At 47.6% G+C, this 17,782-nt stretch overlaps 1 protein-coding gene across 1 annotated transcript; it reads right to left on the bottom strand.

Annotated features, from left to right (window-relative positions):
• Positions 1–10,306: 10,306 nt before the first annotated feature.
• On the bottom strand, positions 10,307–17,732 carry AKR7A2 (aldo-keto reductase family 7 member A2). Its single transcript, XM_081226744.1, has 7 exons — positions 17,324–17,732; positions 14,175–14,362; positions 13,894–13,998; positions 12,843–12,939; positions 12,496–12,595; positions 11,778–11,907; positions 10,307–10,738 (listed from the first exon to the last, which is right to left on the bottom strand). The coding sequence occupies exons 1-7, from the start codon at positions 17,649–17,651 to the stop codon at positions 10,577–10,579; spliced, it is 1,110 nt and encodes a 369-aa protein (XP_081082870.1). The 5' UTR covers positions 17,652–17,732; the 3' UTR covers positions 10,307–10,576.
• Between the last annotated feature and the right edge of the window lie 50 nt (positions 17,733–17,782).

The following is a 17,782-nucleotide window of genomic DNA, read 5'->3' as shown; positions in this document are numbered from 1 at the left end:
AAATCCACTCTACTAAGCTCTGTCTTTGAAATGATATATTTAGGACATTTATCATTAATGTAATTTTTTACAAGTTAGGGCTTAACTCTGCCATTTTATTTTTGGTTTTGTTTTATTCTCTTTATTTTTTTTCCCCCCACACCATGTGGCTTTAGTTCCCCGACCAGGATCGAAACCAGGCACCCTGCAGTGGAAGCGTGGTCCAGTCTTAACCACTGGACCACCAGGGAATTCCTTAGTCTCAGTTTTTTGTTTGTTTCTTTTTTTTTTTTTATGCTTTCCTGTAGGTTAACTGAACATTTTTTTAAAGAATTATATTTTGATTTAATTACAGTGTCTTTGAGTATTTCTCTTTGTATAGCTTTTTTAAAAAAATTAATTAATTAATTTATTTATTTTTGGCTGCATTGGGTCTTGGTTGCTGCGCATGGGCTTTCTCTAGTTGCGGTGAGCAGGGGCTACTCTTCGTTGTGGTGCACAGGCTCCTCATTGTGGTGGCTTCTCCTGTTGCAGAGCATGGGCTCTAGGCATGTGGGCTTCAGTAGTTGTGGCTCACAGGCTCTAGGCACATGGGCTCCGTAGTTGTGGAACTCGGGTCCAGTAGTTGTGGTGCACGGGCTTAGTTGCTTCGTGGCATGTGGGATCTTCCCGGACCAGGGATCAAACCCATGTCCCCTGCATTGGCAGGCGGATTCTTAACCACTGTGCCACCAGCGAAGTACCTGTATTGCTCTTTAAGATTGCTCTAGAGTAACTATCAACTGGTGGCATCATTTTACAAGTTTAAGTGTAGAAACCTTAACTCCCTTTCCATTCCTTCACTCTCCTCTGTTTATAATAGTCTTAAATATTTCTTCTACATGCATTTAGAACCACATCAGTGTTATAATTTTTGCTTCAACCATCAAATGTAATTTAGAAAACTTAAGAGAAGGAAAACCTATTGTATTTACGCGTATTTTGGTACCATGTGTTTTCTTCCTTCCTGATGCTCCAAGATTCCTTCTTTCATCATCTTCTATTTGTTTGTTTGTTTAGAGAACTTCCTTTAGCTATTCACTTAGGGTGGATCTGCTGACAACAAAGTTGTAGTTTTTCTTCATCTGAGAATGTCTTGATTCCCCCTTCATTCCAGAAGGACGTATTTGCTGGGTATAGGATTCTGGGTTGATGATTCTTTTCTTTCAGCACTTGAAAAATTGTTGCACCACTTCCTTCTTTTCTCAGTGTTTGCTGGCATGGGTGATAGTAAGGGAGGCCACAGTTTTTATTCTACGATGTTTGGCTGGAGTACACTTTTCTGTCTTGCCAGGATGCCCCTTTCCTAGTTCTTTGGCTAGAGAAGGCAGGCTTTTGTTGGGGCTTTTTCTGTCTGTGTCAGTCAGCATTTCCAGGTTGTTGGCTTTGTCAGCTCTGAGTTTGGGATATATAAGGAAAAAGAAAACTCAGGAAACTCACCTCTGTCATTCCTTGGGTACGGAGGTCCCTGGCTAGTCTGGGTTCTTCTTTCTGCCTTTCAGAGTCTTCTCTTGTTTGTGTTATGCATGGTGTCCAGGGTTTTCATTTGTACTTAGTAGGAGGAATAAGGAAAAGTATGTCTGTTTCATCTTCCTGTAAGCAGAGGTCATTTTGGCATGTTAAAAAATAAAGTTACAAATACACTTTACATATGATTTAGCACTCCCACTTCTAGATGTGTACCAAAGAAAAATAAAAACATATGTTCAAATACTTACACAGAAATGTTTATGTCAGCTCATTCACAAGAGCCCCAAACTGGAAACAACCAATTAACTTGTGGTATACCCATACAATGGAATATGATATAATCAGCAATAAAAAGGAATGAACTACTGGTATACACAACAACATGGATGAATCTCAGAAATATCATGCTATGGGACTTCCCTGGTGGTCCAGTGGTTAGGACTCCACACTTCCACTGCAGGGGGCACAGGTTTGATCCCTGATCTGGGAACTAAGATCCCACATGCCACGTGGCAGGGAAAAAAATAAATCATGCTAAGTGAAAGAATCCAGACACAAAAGACTATGTATTACATGATTCCACTTTTATAAAATTCTAGAAAAGGCAAATTAATACCAACAGAAAGCACAGTAGTGCTTTCTAGGAGCAGAGTTTGAGGGATGTAACTGACTACAAAGTAGCATAACGGACCAACTACACATTTAAAATTGGTGAATTTTATTGTATGTAAGTTATACCTCAATAAACCTGGTTGTTAAAGATTTATATTATTCCTAAATACAAATTAAAACCACAATGAGATACATTCCCCATGAGAATAGGTAAAATTAAAATACCTTTAAAACCAATTAGTTTACCATCATGGTTGGTGGCTACATTACTCCACTGTTCTGAATCATTCTTTCTTATCACTGGACAAGTTTTGTACCTAAGGATCCATAGCACCATTCATCTGGGTAAAGCAGAAGTTGATATATTCTCTGTCTCTATAGGGTGGACAACTGCTTATTCATGAAAATACCTAAGGACCAGGCTTTGTCCTTGACTGGATCTTCTAATACCTCACAATAATTCTTTTCTGGACATGACCCAACTTACATGGTTTTGATTCAGAAAGAACTTATTAAGGATGAGAATGTTGAATTGGAGAATTAGAGCTTCCTTTTATTTATTTATTTTATACAGCAGGTAGAGCTTCCTTTTTTTAAAAAAAAATAGATTTATTTATTTATTTTTGGCTGTGTTGGGTCTTTGTTGCTGCCTGTGGGCTTTCTGTAGTTGCTGTGAGCAGGGGCTACTCTACATTGTGATGCACGGGCTTCTCATTTCCGTGGCTTCTCTTTGTTGTGGAGCACAGGCTCTAGGCATGCCAGCTTCAGTAGTTGTGTCACGTGGGCTCTGTAGTGAGGCTCATGGGCTCTAGAGCGTAGGCTCAGTAGCTGTGGCACACGGGCTTAGTTGCTCTGCAGCATGTGGGATCTTCCCAGACCAGGGGTTGAACCCATGTCCCCTGCATTGGCAGGTGGATTCTTAACCACTGCGCCACCAGGGAAGTCCCCAGAACTTCCTTTTAAATAAGATAATTTCTTTATTAGCGTCTAGTAATAGATTTGCTCAAAGGGTGTGCACTGTGCAGCAGAAGGATCAAGTTCAAAGTTCAGGGGACAATACCAGCAGTGTCTAAATGCCAAAGCCTCTAAGCAGTGATGTGATTATTATAGATACCTATAATTCTTTGGGGTTTGAATGGGATAAAAAGAAGAGCTTAATTTGCTGCCATCTAGAACACTTTCAAAGCTTTTTTACTTTAGGAGGCTCCTTTCACATTCAGATGTTTATCTGATACCTTGATACAGAAGATTTAATAGAATTTCCAGGTTAGAATGTGCTGTCCTCAGGTATCGCAATGTTAGGCTTTATCCTTCATGTTTGGGGGCCATGAGGTAATAATTTGTCTTATACAAGCTGTGAAATGCCTTTGGAAGCTACTTAAATAGCCCCACATAAAGATTACTTAAAGGATATGGCTTGGATTTGTCCTTGTTTGAGATCTGTTCATTTTTATCCAGCTGTGTTTGGATAGCATGCAATGAAAGGGCCACTATCGGAATATACTGCTTAATTTCATTATTGTAATGCAATGTTTGGACATCTATTAGCATATATTATTGTACAAGTGTTTTTTGCCCAGTTAATGAAATAATACAGGTGAATTTTAAATAACCCAGTGAAAGGAAGAGAATGCGTACTGCATACCCTGCCAGGTGAAAGAAGAAGACTTCAGCAAAATCCAAGGTCACATACCAAGTGCCAGTAGTGGCAACAATTCATTCACCAATGTTCACTGCTGATGGAGCAGGAGTGGCCACTTTTTACTTAAACCCTATTTGTCCACAATGATTTGCCAAGCACAACTGTCGCTTTTCAGAGATAAGGCTATTAAACTGAGAGATAGCATTGTAGCAATCCTTGAATGAGGAGGGTACTTTTTTCTCTCCTGTATGTTGTATTGTTACAATTCTCTGACTTGTAAAGACTTTGGAATATAGGCAGTCCCCCTTAACGCTTTCTGCTGAATTTATGGAGGCGATTCCTAGGGATCATGAATGCTTCTAACCAGCACGTCAAAGCATTTGCACCTTGCAGAAATAATTCTAAATGCACTAATCAACAAGGCAGTTCAGTAAGGGAATCACCACTGTACAAGAGACAAAATACTCAAAAGCTCTCATATCAAGTTCAGTCTCAGGCCATAGTACCAATCCCTTTAACAAGCCATAGCAACATAATTTTACATGAGGGGAACCTCTAGGGAGAATCCTTTTTTCCCTCAACCTCGGCATAAACCTAAGCTTTTTTCTCAGGCTTTGTGCATCAGCACAGAATAGCTATTATTCTAACAGGGTTAGCCAAAGGATCAGAGTCAAAGCAGTTGTCAGTTTGGAAAGGCCAGATGCTTAGCTAATCAATATTAAATACTAGATTTCCATTTCTCAAGAAAGCTGATAATAAACATATAATTTGTTTGTAGTATATCCATTAACATTTACCATCTACCATGGGGAATGTAACACCACCACCAGCCACATGAAAAGCAGAAAACACAAACCTGAACTGGTGTTACAGACTAAATGTCTGTATCCCCCACAAATTCGTATGTTGAAACCCTAACCCTAAAGTGATGGTGTTGGGAGGTGGGGCCTTGGGGAGGTGACTAGGTTTAGATCAGGTGTGAGAGTGGCACCCCCGTGATGGAATTAGTGTCCTCAGAAGACAGGGAAGAGACTAGAGATCTCTTCCTTAGCCATGTGAGAACACAGCAAAAAGGCTGTCCAACCAGGAAGAGGTGCTCACAGACTCTGAATATGCTGGCACCTTCATCTTGGACCTTCCAGCCTCCAAAACTGTAAGAAATAAATGTTTTTTAAGCCACCCAGTCTATGTTATTTTGTTATAGCAGCCCAAACAGACTAAGACAAGTGGCATGAGCATCTCAAAATAACTGCTGATTTTTAAAGTAGAAGATTGTGTCAGAAGATGATGATTTATCTTTTTTGAAAAAATATTTATTTGGCTGCACTGGGTCTTATTGCAGCACGTGGATCTTCACTGCAGCATGCGGGATCTTTAGTTGCAGCATGAGAGATCTTTAGTTGTGAAAGATGATGATTTATCTTGTATAATGTAGGAAGTCCATTTTCTTATCACGTATAACTTTTTTTTTTTTTTTTTGGCTGCGTTGGGTCTTCGTTGCTGCGCACAGGCTTTCTCTAGTTGCAGCGAGTGGGGGCTACCCTTCTTTGTGGTGCGTGGGCTTCTCATTGCGGTGGCTTCTCTTGCTGCAGAGCATGGGCACTAGGCGCGTGGGCTTCAGTAGTTGTGGCGTGCGGGCTCAGTAGTTGTGATGCACGGGCTTAGCTGCTCCGCGGCATGTGGGATCTTCCCAGACCAGGGCTCGAACCCGTGTCCCTTGCATTGGCAGGCGGATTCTTAACCACTGTGCCACCAGGGAAGTCCTCATGTATAACTTTTGATCTAGATTATACAATTATTCTTCTCAATTAAATTAGCTCATTTTTCATTCTACAATTTCTTATGCATGTCAGAGGAGTAAAGCAGCAGCTGCTGATGTGTGGTATCAAGAATAGAAATACTTCACAAATAGAAAATAATGCCAGCTTTGTATCAGTGTCAGATACTTCAAATAGAAAATCAGTCAATTCCAATAATAATTAAAAATTTTCCACCCAATTCATGGAATCAAAGTAAAGCTTTTGGAAGTTCTTTTTGTTGAAGGTGACACTACTGTGAATGGTATTTTAAATTCAGTTATAAAGTTCAACAATGAAGATAAACATGTTTTTGTAATGGCCATATACTTACAAATCTTTGTGCATCACAGTGTTTGTTAAAAATAATCTTATTAAATTAAAAACCAACAGTGGTTCTCAAACAAGTGTGCATCAGAATTACCTGAAGGGCTGCTTAAAACAAATTGCAGGGCCCCACCCACTAGTTTCTGATTTAGTAGGTCAAGCATGAGGCACAGTAATTTGCATTTCTAACAAGTTCCCCAACGATGCTGATGCTGCCGGCCCTGAGACATTTTGAGAGCAACTGGCTTACAATTTCACTGTTAGAAGCTCTCTATCACTATGTAATTCAATTCATATAGACCAGGAGTCTGCAAACTATTGCCCATGGGCCAAATCTGACTCACTGCCAGTTTTCACAAATAAAGTTTTATTGGAAATTTGGAACAAAGCCGTATCTATTTACTTATCATCTGTGGCTGCTTCCTCACTACAAAGGCAGAGTTGAATCACTGCAATAGAGAACATATGGCCTGCTGATATGGACTGAATGTTTGTGGGTTAGTTTAGGGCTAATCCACTAATTGGTTGGGTGGCACTTATAATAGTCACTATACAAATTCACATGTTGATCCAATCACCAAAGTGATGGTTTCAGGAGGTGGGGCCTTAGGGAGATTCTTAGGTTATGAGGGTGGAGCCCTCATGAGTGGGATTAGAGCCCTTATAAAACAAACCTCACAGAGCTCCCTTACGCCTTCTGCCAAATGAGAACACAGTAAGAAGATGGCTGCCTATGAACCAGAAAGCAGGTTCTCACCAGACACCAAATCTGCTGATGCCTTCATCTTGCACTTCTAGCCTCCAAAACTGAGAAATTTCTATTGTTTATAAGCTACTCAATCTGTTGTATTTTGTTTTAGCAGCCCAAATGGACTGACACCCACAAAATATAAAATACTTACTACCTGGCCCTTTACAGAAAAGATTGCTGAACTCTGATACAGACCACAGTGGAATTAAGTTTTCCTTATATTATCATGAGACTACAGAATATGGATTTACTTGTATATTCATTGATCATTCTCTACTCCTACAATGCCATTTTCCACTTTGATAACAACCACAAGAAAATTCTTTAACAACTGGTATTTACTATTACTATTAATGTCCTTAGTAAGAGCATTTGTTATCAAGTACAAGTCTCTCCAATATGGAATTGGAAAGATTCTTGGGAAGCAGTAAAGATTTTCAAAAAGCTTCTTGTGTGAAAGTTGGGAAAGTCAGGGTTGTTTTAATATACCTAGAAGAGTGCTGAGGCAGAAGGGGTGTTAAAAAATTTAAAAATAAAAACCTATGGAGTAGAAATGTATTTTCTCATAAGCAATTAAGGATCTTGACATTCCGACCTTCCTTACTGCTTCTAAAATATATTCAGAATGCAAATTTGAGACACTGGTAAATTAACCATCACAACCACTAGTAACAAGCAGGCCAGAATGCAGAGGAAGCACATAGGTCAGCCAGATGCCCTCCCTCAAGCCTTTAACTTCAGGAGTCCCCTGTCACATTAATTCGAGTATACAGAATCTATACCAACTCATTTTTCCAGTCTTCTATACGTTACACAAGTCTCTAGTTTTTGAGGTTGGTTAAGTATGTTTGTCACTTTCCAGCTCCAACTCTGTTCGTCTTTTGAAAAAGCTCCTTAGTAGGGACTTCCCTGGTGGTCCAGTGGGTAAGACTCCGTGCTCCCAATGCAGGTTGCCTGGGTTCGATCCCTGGTTGGGGAACTAGATCTCGCATTCATGCCGCAACTAAGAAGTCTGTATGCCACAACTAAGAAGTCCGCATGCCGCAACTAAAGATCTCACGTGCTGCAACTAAGACCCAGTGCAACCAAAATAAACAAATTAATAAATATTAAAAAAGGAAAAGCTCTTTAGTAATGAAATGGCTGAATTCAAGTGACCATCAAATATGTGTCAGATACCCTCCCCAAAAGGATCTAACAGATGGGAAATGACCTAGCAGATGATGCATCCCTGATGGAGACACTCGGGACTAAAGGTCTCCTGACCAGTCACGTGGCTCATCTTCTTGACTTGACCACTTAGGACCATTGCTCCCTGAGAAACAGTTTATCTCCAAAGATGACCATCTGTTTCTCTCACATCCTCTTTTTACAACATAACTCAGACACTCCTCCATGAGGCAAGAGGGATGTCTGCCCTTGGAAGCCAGCAGCACATGCTGTGGGGAAGCCCAGGCCTCATGGAGGGGTCACAAGTAAGTGATGACAACAGCTGACAATCAGCATTAATTGCTAGACATGTAAATTAGCCTGCAGGTGATTTTAGCCTCCAGCTGTAATGGCACTTCTGAGACACAGGGGAATAGATGAGTATTCCCCACTGAGCCCTGTCAAACAGCAGACTTCTGAGCTAAATGACTGTGTGCGTGTTTTTCTTTTAAAAACAGCTTTATTGAGACATAGTCCACATTATTATACACCCATTTATTTTATTTATTTATTTTTATTTTTGGCTGCATTGGGTCTTCATTGTTGCGCACGGGGTTTCTCTAGTTGCAGCGAGCAGGGGCTACTCTTCGTTGTGGTGTGCGGGCTTCTCATTGTGGTGGCTTCTCTTGTTGTGGAGCACAGTCTCTAGGTGCACAGGCTTCAGTAGTTGTGGCACGTGGGTTCAGTAGTTGTGGCATGTGGGCTCATCAGCTGTGGCTCATGGGCTCTAGAGTGCAGGCTCAGTAGTTGTGGCGCACAGGCTTAACTGCTCCACAGCATGTGGGATCTTCCTGAATCAGGGATCAAGCCTGTGTCCCCTGCATGGGCAGGCGGATTCTTAATCACTGCACCACCAGGGAAGTCCCTATACACCCATTTAAAGTGTACAATTCAATGTTTTTTTTTTTCTTAGTGTATTCAGCATTGTACAACCATCACAATCTTTAGAGCATTTTCATCACCCCCAAAGAAGCCTGTACTCATTATCAGTTAATCTCCATTTCCTCCCAACCTCCCCTCAGCCCTAGGCAACCACTAATCTACTTTCCGTCTCTAATAGATTTGCCTATTCCAGAGATTTCACGCAAATCAGATCACACAATATGAGGCCTTCTGGAACTGTCATCTTTCACTTGGGATAACATCTTCAAGGTTCATCCACATTGTAGACGTTTCATTACTTCATTCTTTTTTATCGCTAAATAATAGCCCATGGTATGGATATACCACTTTTTATTTATCCATTCATCAGCTGATGGACATTGGGGCTGTCTCTATTTTTTAGCTATTATGGACTTACTTCTGGACTCTCAATTCTGTTCCATCGATCTATATGTCTACCCTTATGCCAGTCCCATACTGCTTTTATTCTGTAGCTTTGTAGTAAGCTTTGAAATCAGGAATTGGAGGACTTTGTTCTTGTTTAAATTTGTTTTGGCTATTCTGTATCCCTTGAATTTCCATATGAATTTTTAAAAAATTTTGCCAATTTCTGTAAAAAAAAAATCCAGCTGGGGTTTTGATAGGGCTTGAACTGAATCTTATTAGGTCAATTTCAGATTTTGTCATCTTAAGCAACTCAATTTTGGGGTGGCTTGTTGTATAACAATAACTGATACTATTATTAATATGAGTGGGGTAATAACTGATATCACCCCACTTGGGGAAGCATCCATTTCATTATGGGTGAAAACAAAGGAGGGTGTTTCACTCTAAATAATAAAACTTCATCTGAAAGGTGTCTCCTTCTAGAAGGCAAGTAGGACTTTCCTTTGAACAGAGTCTTTGATTGGTGGTTTTGTCTGCATTTCCAGGTTGAGCCCCTTTCATCACTTGAAGAGACTGGTCCAAATGCTGCCTACTGCTGCTGCCTGGCCCACCCCCTACCTTTCGCCCAGGGTGTGATTTTTCTGCCCTGAGAATGTTCAAACAGCAACCACTGGACCCGGGATTTCATTTCTTCTCCAGACTTGGGTGCCCTTACTTGGGGTAGGGATTTGCTGAGGGAAACGGGGGTCCTGGTTGCCCACGCCCACTCCCACCAGAAGGAGGCCCAGCAGCAGAGCTGAGAATCTGTGGAAGACCAGAAGACAGGAGGCTTTAGCTAAGAGTAAAGCCGCTGCTGAAATGAGTGTGTGTTAAAATGTCCCACAGCAACCTGGAAGGTTTTATTCTTCTTCGTGGTGACGCTAATGGTAGGTTTTTGCCCAAATTATTCCATTTCTAAGTATTTAATGAGGTAATTCTGAATGAGAGAAAATCTACCTCAGGGTATATGAGCCTCTTTTCTTCTGTCGCGTGTAGAAGCGTGAGGGCCACCTGCAGCCTGGCTGTTGAGGGGTTAGGCTGGGTTCAGGGCAGGAGGCTGGGAGACCCTCCCACTGCTTCTGCCTTTAGACGACTCCAGCTCATGGTTCTACCCCTTTGGCAGGAAGCCTCCAGGCAGGGTGGAAACAAGTCGTAAGCAGTTGAGGAGACAAATTTGTGGGCTTCACTCCGGGCCTGGGCTACAGCCAGGTCAAATGCCTGCTTTATTCAGACGGGAAATGCATGAATGGGGCTCAGCCCCAGCCTTTACACACTGTGAAGGCAACTGGGAGTGAGGCAGGCATCTAGAAAAATAATGCATGGATCCAGGCAATGGAGAAAGACCATGCTAAATCAGCTTAAGGCAAAGACCGGCCAGGGTGAGAGAGTAGAAGAGGTGACAGAAAAGGAAGAAACCTTGGGCAGCTTGAGCTGTGTTGGGGCCTAGCGGAAGTAGCTGGGACATTCATGGGCAACCAGGTGCCAGGCCTGATCAAAGGCCTGCACGATGGCTGGCTCTAAGGGCCCTTCTTCAGTGGCCACCAAGTTCTGTTCCAGCTGCTCCAGGCTGGACATGCCCAGGATGACCGCATCCCCGTGGGCACCCTGCAAGGGGAGACGGCCAGAGTCAACACACTAGCGCACCACAGTGACCCCCAGTCACACATGCTCCCCCCACTCCACCCACAGCCTAGCCCCCACCAAAACTTAGGACCCGATTTTTAAAATTTATACTCTAGGGCCTCCCTGGTGGCGCAGTGGTTGAGAGTCTGCCTGCCAATGTAGGGGACACGGGTTCGTGCCCCGGTCCGGGAAGATCCCACATGCCGTGGAGCGGCTGGGCCCGTGAGCCATGGCTGCTGAGCCTGCGCGTCCGGAGCCTGTGCTCCGCAACGGGAGAGGCCACAGCAGTGAGAGGCCCGCGTACCGCAAAAAAAAAAAAAAAAAATTATACTCTACATAGTTCTAGAAAGCACTTAAGGTACCTTCAACAACTGTAACTATGTGACCCCAAACCCTGTCTTCTTTCCTCCTGCTGCCACACGGCTCATCCTCATTCAGACCGAAGTTCAGAGCCCAGTTCTGCCACTCAGCAGCTGTGTAAACTAGGTTTAGCTATTTAACCCCCCTGAGACTCAAATCTTCTCAATTTTCAGCGTGGCTATGGGAATGAGAAATTATGCAAAACATTTAGCTCCCACTTATTGAAAACCTACTATATACATGTCAGAGACTATGCAACTAGGTAAGGCTGAAGCTGGAGAAAAGTTTTAGCCAGGAAGACAGGGGACACCAAAGACAGAGGGAAACCCCACCTCCCCCCAGAGGAGCCAGAGCAGTGGGTTTTACAGTCAAATCTGTGATCATTTTCTATCCCTTTCACAGCTGTATGAACCCCAGTTTGCTTATCAGTAAAACTGGAATAATCACACTTCATCAGGCCTAGGTAATAATTCAATCCATGTTAGTAAAGCCCTCATTATAGGGCCTGGCACTTGGACAGCTACTCAGAACAACAGGAAGGCTGCCATGAAAACTGGAACAAAGAGAAATTTCAGAGGGAAAAACTACTTAGAAATCACCTGAAGGTAATGCTGGCTTCCCGAAGGGAGCAGAAGTGGGGCTTCCAGCGACGATACGTTACCTGGAGCTGTGAGTGGTGGTACATCCACCGGAGGGCGGCCGAGGTCATGCTGGGGGCGCTGGGGCCATACGCAGCCTGCAGGGCCTTCTCCACCAGGGCAATGGCCTTGAAGTGGTGTTCCTTCCAGAAGCTGAGCAGGTGGGCAGGGTAGCACAGGGGTCAGGACCATGGGGTCACACTGGGGGCCACCGCCAAAGAGTCAAACAGGACAGCTGCGCTCACCCCAACCCTGCAGCATGGAAGGGCTGGTATCCCCTCTAGCAATGGGTCTCCTGCTTTACTGAAACACCCAGGAGGCTGGTTCCCTCACCAGAGACCTCAATGACATCTTTACCCCTGAGAACTCAAAGCCTGCCCTTACTTTACCTAGGGAAATAGGCAGCAAGTACAGGGGTATGACTCGGCCCCAGGACTGCTGAGCCTCCATCCAGGGCCCTCTCCTTCCCTATCTGCAGGTGATGAGCTCTTCTCAGGGAGAAGCTATGACTTGGAAGACCTGGCATAAGGTCCAGGGATCCTCATTCCTCACGGAGGTCCCAAGAAAACAGGAAGAATCCCTATAGAGGGCTTCATAATTCCTCTAGGAATCAAAAGAGGTAGGTCCAGGCAGCAAGGGATGGCTTGGAGACCCAGGAAAGCAGCCTAGAACTCCTCCATTTCAGATAAAGGGGACCCCCTCCCACTCCACCCACCCTGATGCAGCCCATCCCCAGCTCACCGATTCCTGTAGGTCTCTGCCCAACTGGTCCCAAAGAAACGGCCCACAGGTTGTTTCCTGTCCTTGTCCTCATACTTGTACTTGGCGGTCAGCAGGCCCCCTGCGGGAAGGCTGTAATCAGATCCCCTGGCACAGCTCCCAGAGGCTGCTCTGGACCGGAAGTGGGGGTGATGGTGGGGGACCCAGGAGGGATGGAGGACCCCACCCAGCCTCTTGTCAAACCCTTCCCTGCTTCCCAGGTCTGGGGCCGGGTATCCCCCGGGTCAGGAATAGGGAGAAACAGGACCAGAAATGCCCCCCGGGACCTGGGAGGGGAGCCCGTCCCCACAGCAGCCCATATCCCATACCAGCCAAAGGGTTGTAGGCGTAGAACCTCAGTCCAAAGTGCCTGATGCAGGGGAAGAGCTCTGTCTCCACCTGCCGGGTGGTGGCGTTGTACATGCCCTGCGGGCAGAAGGGCCAGCTGGAGAGGGTGCACGGGTTAGGGGACCCCAGTCTTCTACAAAAACCTTCAGTCAAAACCTGCCCAGGACTTCAGCAATGATTTCCAACATCACTAGTGGTGGCTGGGCGATGGGGAGATGTTGCTGGGCCCCAGGAAGGGACAGTGGACGGGATATGTCATTCCACACATATCTGTGGGCACCAGCTGTGTGCTGGACACTGAGTTCCCAAACACCAGCGTATCTAGTAAGGTCTCTGCTTCCAAGAGATGTTAGAGTCAAGTTAAAAACAAAGACAGGGGCTTCCCTGGTGGCGCAGTGGTTGAGAGTCCGCCTGCCGACGCAGGGGACACGGGTTCGTGCCCCAGTCGGGAGGATCCCACATGCCGTGGAGCGGCTGGGCCCATGAGCCATGGCCACTGAGCCTGCGCGTCCGGAGCCTGTGCTCCGCAACGGGAGAGGCCACAACAGTGAGAGGCCCGCGTACCGCAAAAAAAGACCCCAAAAAACAAAACAAAGACAGAGGTCAGGTGATCACATAAAGGTGGGTTCGGTGATCATAGCAGATTCTCCCAAATACTTGCTCAATGTATGAAGATAGGGTTTGGAGATGGGAGGCTCTGCTGGGCTGTTGGGAAGGGCTTCCAGAGGAAGAGACATCTAAGTGAGACCTGGGCACTCGTTCCCACGAGAAGCGGGGAGGAATGTTCCAGGCTGACTGCAGAGCGAGAAGCAGGCAGGAAGGGGAACCTGGGCCGGAGAGCAGGCGCCTATTGGCTGGGCTGAAGGTACCCGGGAGCCATCTACAGGCCATGAGCAGGGGAGGCAGGGGAGTGGCTGCTATGGAGAGGGCACGGGGTGGTGGTGGGGAGATTGGGGGGGAGTGGGAGGGGCCAAGAGGACCTGGGATCCGCAGGCACCCAGGAGACAGAGGCCTCTGCAGCCCTGGCCTCACCTGGTACACGGTGGGCAGGATCCAGCTGTTGCTCTTGCACAGGGTACAGATCTCGGCCACTTCCCAGGCGGCGTAGTTGGAGAGGCCAAGCTCCACAAACTTGCCCTGCGGGGGAGAGGCCAAGGTCAGAACCCACTGCAGCCCAGAACACCAGGAAGGAGAGACTGGCTGGGGACCCTGGGAGTGGGGTCTGTCCCCAGCTCTGCTCTGGGACAGCCCTGGAGCCTCCGCTCTCCTGGGCAACGACAGGCCAAGGAGAGGAGCTGGGGGGCCGCCCTCACCTCCTGGTGCAGCTGGTGGCAGGCGCGCAGCGTCTCTTCCACAGGGGTGCCGTGGTCTGGTGCGTGTAGATAGAAGAGGTCAACCTGGGGACACTGCAGCCGCTTCAGTGACGTCTCCAGCTGGGACCGGAGGCTGTCAGGCTTCAGTGACTTCCCTTCCCAGGGATTGGCCTTGGTAGCGATTTTCACTTTGTGGGAAGAATGTAATGGTTAAGAAATTTATTGTAACCACTTACTAGCCATGTGACCCTGGCTAAATTACTTAAGTTCTCTGAGTTTCAATGATCTAATCTGTAAAATGGGGATGATAACAATGGAACTGTCTTCACAGGGAGAGCATGAGGATTCAATAATGTCTCACGTGCGAGTTCCCAATGTCCACTGCTGCTATATTATTAGTCACCAAACTGCTAGCTGTGTCAAGCCAAGCCTTGTAGTAGAGGCCAAGTGCACAGAGATGAACTAAACACACTCAATTTCTGCCCTCAAGGAGGTCACAAGCTAGAAGGTGATGTTACAATACGTAAGTGCAGTAGAGCCCAGAGGAGAGGTATGTGGCCAACCTGGGAATTCCAGGGAGGGCTTCCTGACCCCACAAGTTGAGTCTCCAAAAAAGCATCCTGGGACTTCCCTGGTGGTCCAGTGCACTTCCACTGCAGGGGGCATGGGTTCAATCCCTGTTTGGGGAACTAAGATCCTGCATGCTGTGCAGCACAGCCAAAAAAAAAGAAGAGTCCCAGCCAACAGGGAAGGGTGGGAAGCAAAGGATGGGAACTTAGACAAAGTCACAAAGGGAAGAAAGCACAGCACGTGACGGCCATACGTGCAACTCTGAGTTATAAACTCCAGGCAGGAAGCAGTGGTACATGAGACAAGAGAAGGGGGTCCAGACCTAATCCCAACGGGTTTTCTCAAATACCATCATTCAAAGGTTTTATGAGTGAACTGGTCAGCTGTGTTCGTTCTGGTTGCCGTATAGAGAGAGACGTCGAGGGGGCAGGCCTGAAGACAGGGGGACAAGTAAAGAGGCTGCTGCAGGAATTCAGGAAAGAGATGCAGCTGCTGAACATAACCACTGGCAGATCCATTTGAGAGAGAGGTAGAAGGCAAAATGAGCAGAAGGCAGTGACAGTTTCCCCCCTCTCCTTCCAGACTCCCGGAAGCGTGCACATCCACATATCCACTGTAGAGACACACTCCCCATGAGAACAAGAGAGTGTTCTGCCACGCAAGCAGCTTGGAAGTGCTATAAAGAATGCTGGCTCTCTGGGGGATTCCCTGGTGGAGCAGTGGTTAAGAATCTGCCTGCCAATCAAAGGGACACAGGTTCGAGCCCTGGCCAGGGAAGATCCCACATGCTGCACAGTAACTAAGCCCATGCGCCACAACTACTGAGCCTGAGCTCTAGAGCCTGCGAGCCACAAATACTGAGCCCACGTGCCACAACTACCGACGCCCGCACTCCGCAACAAGAGAAGCCACCACAATGAGAAGCCCGCGCACCGCAACGAAGAGTAGCCCCCGCTCTCTGCAACTAGAGAAAGCCCGCGCACAGCAATGAAGACCCAACACAGCCAAAAATAAATAAATAAATAAATTTATATATTTAAAAAAAAGAACGCTGGCTCTCTGGATTCTGCACTTTCCATACCTGGCAAACGCAACTCAGTAATCCAGAGGGGAGGGAGTCATCAGACCACTTGGATGTTGGAGAGACCAAGTCTCTCAGCTTCTCGTCCAGATATTTTCCATTCCCCACATTTCTCAATCCCCCTGCATTCTTGGTGTGAACTTTGCCTCGGGTCTGACCTGAGGACTTTGACTCTGTGAGTGCCTGGCCTCAAAGAAGGAAGTGGGGAAGGACTGGAAGGGGAGAAACCAATTCAGAAATAAAATCTTCATTAGTCACGAGAGGCACCCAGGTGAACTAGAGAGTGTGGGTCTGAGATGCACATTCCCAAGTCTGTTCCTCCAGATCCACCAAGCTATGAATCTAAGGAGGACCCAGAGGGGGACGCCCCTGACACAAGGGCTGGGAAGAAAGTCTCAGGATGGAAAAGAGGAGGCAGAGTGTCGTAGTAATAGTATCAGCTGACCTCACTGGGTCCCACCATGCGCCAGGCACCCTCCTAGGTACTTCCAATGGCATCAGGCTGATGAGGGACTGTCCCTCCACACTCACATCCTCCACTCAAGCACACCTGTCTCCTGGCCATCTTTACACCAGTCTTGGCACAGCTATGCCCTCAGCCTCTCATAACCCTTTGACTCATGCTCTGCCCAGCAAACTACTGTTGTTCCTCGAAGGCTCAGCCTCAGTGTTCTCTGAGCCTTCCCTAGGGCCTCTGTCTGGCCCCATCATGCCTTCCCTAAAAGTGCTTCCTCTGCTACGCTCCTCTGCAATTATTTGCTTCAATCTTCCCCACTAGACTCTGAGCTCCCTGCGGGTGGGTTAGAGACACTTTCCCTCCTATAGCTCCATAAGAAGCTGGCAATAGGGCTACAAGAGTGGACAGAAATGCCTTACCCTCTCTCTCACGCCTCCCCACTCTTTACCCCACCACCCCTGCTCCCCCAGCCCGGTCTACGGCAATGCTACAGCTCTCCCTGAGAGAGCCAGGGGTACTGCCAACTGAACAGAGCAAAGTCTAGGGACTGGTGAAAGACCTGGATGAGAAAAGGGCTCTCGGGGAGCGCATGGGCGTTGAGGACCATGGGGAGGGGCATAGGCAGAGCGCCTGGGGACCGGTTATGGGCACCTGGCAGGGTTGGAGAGGGGTACGGCATAGCTCTGGAGACCAGTGCCGCAGAGAGGTGCACTGGGGTAGGAAGCCAAGGACTAGATCAGGCTCGGGGGTTACCGAGTTGCAATCCCCAGACGAAGAAGCGGAGGAAGCGGAGGGGGAAGGTGGTCAGCATAAAGCGCCGTTCAGCTGTCGGGGCTGGATGTGCAAGGGACTTGAGGCGCGGGGGGTTCACAGAGCTGCGGGATGGCCAGGGGAGGTGGGCGCCCCGGGGGCGGGGCGAAGCTGTCGGCCCTGACCGCGGCGGGCGCGTGGCTGGGGTCGGGTCAGCGCCCTGCGGGACGGGTCTGCACTGCACGGTGCATGGAGAGGACAGGCGGTCGGTGCGCGGGCGCCAGAAGTTACCTTTACAGTCGCCGCCGCCCAGCCCGAGCCCCAGGCCGCCCAGTATGCTCTCGGACTGGCCGTCGCTGTACATGAAGGCCGTGTCCAGCTCAGTGTGGCCGCGCTCCAGGAAGGCGCGCACTGCCGCGGCGCTGGCGGGCGCGTCCATGCGGCGCCCCATCTCCATGGTGCCCAGCACGGTGGCGGGCCGGTTCGGGGAGCCTGAGGTGGCCCGCGGGCCCCGGGACATGGCGGCTGCAGTGGCGGCGGTGCGAGCCTCGGGTGGCCGGGATGTACGAGCGCAGCGGACGGCGGCGCGAGCCACGGCGCGAGACAAGGCGCTCAGCATGAGGTCGGCGCCTGCGCGATGGGCCGCCTCGGGCCCCGCCTCCCTGCCGATGCGGAGAAGCGCGGCGCCCCCTCACGCAAGAGACGCTCGCTCGCCACGACTACCAGGACCTTCCGCTAAGTGCGCGGCGC

This window comes from Mesoplodon bidens, assembly GCF_964165515.1.
Source record: "Mesoplodon bidens genome assembly, chromosome: 2".
Taxonomy (NCBI): domain Eukaryota; kingdom Metazoa; phylum Chordata; class Mammalia; order Artiodactyla; family Ziphiidae; genus Mesoplodon; species Mesoplodon bidens.
This window is presented reverse-complemented; position numbering and strand designations above follow the sequence as displayed.